The sequence below is a fragment of the Nannochloropsis gaditana genome (assembly GCF_000240725.1).
Source record: "Nannochloropsis gaditana CCMP526 unplaced genomic scaffold scaffold547, whole genome shotgun sequence".
NCBI classification, from domain to species: domain Eukaryota; class Eustigmatophyceae; order Eustigmatales; family Monodopsidaceae; genus Microchloropsis; species Microchloropsis gaditana.
The window spans coordinates 1-2,929 of NW_005803406.1; the positions used below are offsets into that span (position 1 = coordinate 1).

General features: G+C 49.7%; 1 protein-coding gene across 1 annotated transcript; it reads right to left on the minus strand.

Moving 5' to 3' along the window:
* Positions 1 to 1,533: 1,533 nt before the first annotated feature.
* NGA_0223210 (uncharacterized protein) lies at positions 1,534 to 2,273 on the minus strand (the record flags this gene model as incomplete). Its single annotated transcript, XM_005854316.1, has 3 exons — positions 1,534 to 1,734; positions 1,908 to 1,994; positions 2,247 to 2,273. 3 exons carry the CDS (start codon positions 2,271 to 2,273, stop codon positions 1,534 to 1,536), a joined length of 315 nt encoding a protein of 104 aa, XP_005854378.1.
* Between the last annotated feature and the right edge of the window lie 656 nt (positions 2,274 to 2,929).

A 2,929-nucleotide genomic window follows, 5' to 3' on the forward strand; every position in this document is an offset into this window, starting at 1 on the left:
TCCTTTCTTCAGTTAAATGTCACGAAGTCAGTATTCTTCCTCCCCCTTTTCCCCCTCCTCAGCCCCAGGCCCTGGAAGTGCGAATGCCACAGAAGCCAGTACCTCCGCCGTCACTACCCCGACAGGAGCAACCTCATATGTCACGCTCGCCGGCTACCTCGTTGATAGGATTCGAAAGCACGTTGAGTCCTTCCTCCTCCTGGTCGGGGAGGAGAGGTTCGGTCCTTTCGATCAAGTCATAGCAGGGAGCGGGAGGGAGGATGGGATGGAGTGGAAGGAGAAGGGAAGGAACGACTGGCGTCGAAGCGTGGGAGGGCGTTCGAAAGGCTCTGCCTCTAAGTGGGAAGGGGAGGAAGAAGGAGGTGGGAAAGGTGACGGAGGAGGAAGAGAGAAGGCGGTATATCCTGAGAAAATAAAGGAAGGATTGAAGACGCTTTCGCTTGGTTTAGAAGCCGTAGACATGCCTATAAAGAAAGTAAAGAGATAGAAAAAGCTTAGACCGTCATCAGTCTGATGGATACAGGATGAGTAAATAGAGAAACACGTAAAATGTCATGACTCGGGTAGATACAGGATAATTAAATAGAGAAAGCTTAGACCGTCATCAGTCTGATGGATACAGGATGAGTAAATAGAGAAACACGTAAAATGTCATGACTCGGGTAGATACAGGATAATTAAATAGAGAAACAATTTTGTCGTTCCGAGCCCAAGGAAGGAAGGAAGAGTGTAGCGAGGGTGAGGCAGAAAAGGAGTAAGCGAATTTTAGAGAACGAAGGAAAGAAGGGAGGGAGAGAGGGAGGCATGGGTGTAAGATCTGCACATACGTGTTAATAGCTCCAAGACACTCATCAAAAGGGTGGACTAGAGGAGAGGAATGACGGTAGAGAGGGAGGGAGGGAAAGAGGGAGGGAGGGAGGGAGGGAGGCAAGGGCATGGACGCGGTGTTGTCAGGAGTGACTGAGCGAGGCCCCCGAGTGACCAAAAGATGTGGGAAGAGAAGAATCTAAGGAGGGCGAAGGTAGGATCCGAGGCAGTGTCTCCAGTACGTGATACATGGCGGCTATAAAAATAAAATACCTGGCTCGTAGGGGTGCAGAGAAGAAGAAAATTCGGGGAACGAATCCTGCGGATGCGTTTTTGGGCACGTTTGTTGTGGGAACTTTCGAAGCAAAGCATTTCTAGGAGGGAGAAGAAGAAAGCAGATGGACGATATTCTCTTCCACCCTCTTCTCTCCTTACCCCGTCCTGCTTTCTCTGCCCACTCCCTGGTAACCGCACCCTCTCCCAAAGCTCAAACCTGCCCTTTCTCCGCCTTTCTTTTCCATTCTCTACGTATTTTCTTCCATTTTGCAGGTGCCCCGGGGAAGAAAAGGAGAAGAAGGAGGCAACGAGAGGTCATCCTCAGGCCATCTTGGTCGCACGTCTTTCTCCTCTCCCATCCACCCTCCCTCTAACACCACGGACAGGGGCAGTAAAGAGATGACAAGACCTTATTCCGCTTCCTCCCTCCCTCCAGCCCTCTCGAACCTTCTAGTTCGTGTCAAGCGCAGGCGCATCAGGCGCCGCTGTCGCCGTCTCTCCCTTCTTTCCTCCATCCTCAGAGGTAGCAACACAAACAGTTGTAGCAGCGTCATCCTCACCAGCTACTGGATCAACCACATTCTTGCTCTCAGCGGCCCCAGAAGACGCGTAAGCTCCGCTATCATACATTCCAGGCACCCACATAGAGACCTGGAAGAAGGGGTACGGGACGATGGAGGGAAGGAGGGACAGTGGAAGCAAGAAATATTGAAGCGATGAGTTGGACTCTAGTCGGACAGTCCAATATAACTCGTGGGACCACAGTCCTGCTTCTTCGACCTTTCTTCCCTTGCTCTCAATCCGTTCCCTTCCCTCTCTCCCACCTTGCTGGCGATCGCATCGACTATGCCGGAGCGGTGGGAGTCAAGCCCGTATTCCTGAATGTGCTCGTAGAAGCGCTGGGCGTGATCCTGGAGGGAAATAAAGGATTCGACGAGTAGGATTCACTATATACGAGTGTAAGAGAAATCCTAGAGAGTAACGGGGATTATAAAGTCATGCCGCAATTAAGCTATTCGTGGGACAGGTAGAATTTCCACATAAATAGTCCTATACGAGCAAAGAAAATGTGGAGGGCTGGCATGGCGTGCATGGTGAGATTGAATTTACAATAGTGGTGGGGGGTTCGGACCGGAGCCTGCTTCATGGCTTTTTCACTTCACCTTAGGGTCGACATTCTTGCCTTTCATCTTCATGTACTGTGGAAAAAGGAAAGGAGGAGGCAAAAGAAGCGGGAGGGGAAGCGAGCTTGGATGGGCCCATGTGAAAAAAGACAAGGCGAAAACGACATGAAACAGAGGGAAGAAAGAAAGCAGAACAAGCGGCCTTCATACCTCGCCAATGAGCTGATGGGTCGTGTGGATGTGCTTGTCTTGAAGATGCTGAGCGTTTTTGGGTCCTTGAAAGCGGATCATTAAAGAAGGACGAAGGATGGAAGGCCATGTAAAAGGGCAGTAGGAGAAAGATAGAGAAGATCGAAAAGTTGAAAGAAGTAGACCCCTTCGTTCGGATGAAAGTACATACCAATGCCTGGAATCTCTTGCAGGTCTCCCGTGATAGGAGAACGAAGCCTGGTATCCAGAATGAAGGAGGAAAGTATCGCGGCAAAATTAAAAAGGGAGAGAAGGTGAAGCGAGATTTATGACTTAGGAAAGAAGGGAAGAGAATGCCAATCTTCAGTGAAGGATATGTGAAATATTTTATGGAGATATGGACAGTAATTGTTGAACATGAAAGAAGGAGTGGACATCACGCTGTCGAAGTAAGAGGGCGCTGTGTGCCCGGACAAAGGGGAAAATAATGAAAAGGCAAGCAAACCTTCACACACTTAAATACGCACCAATTG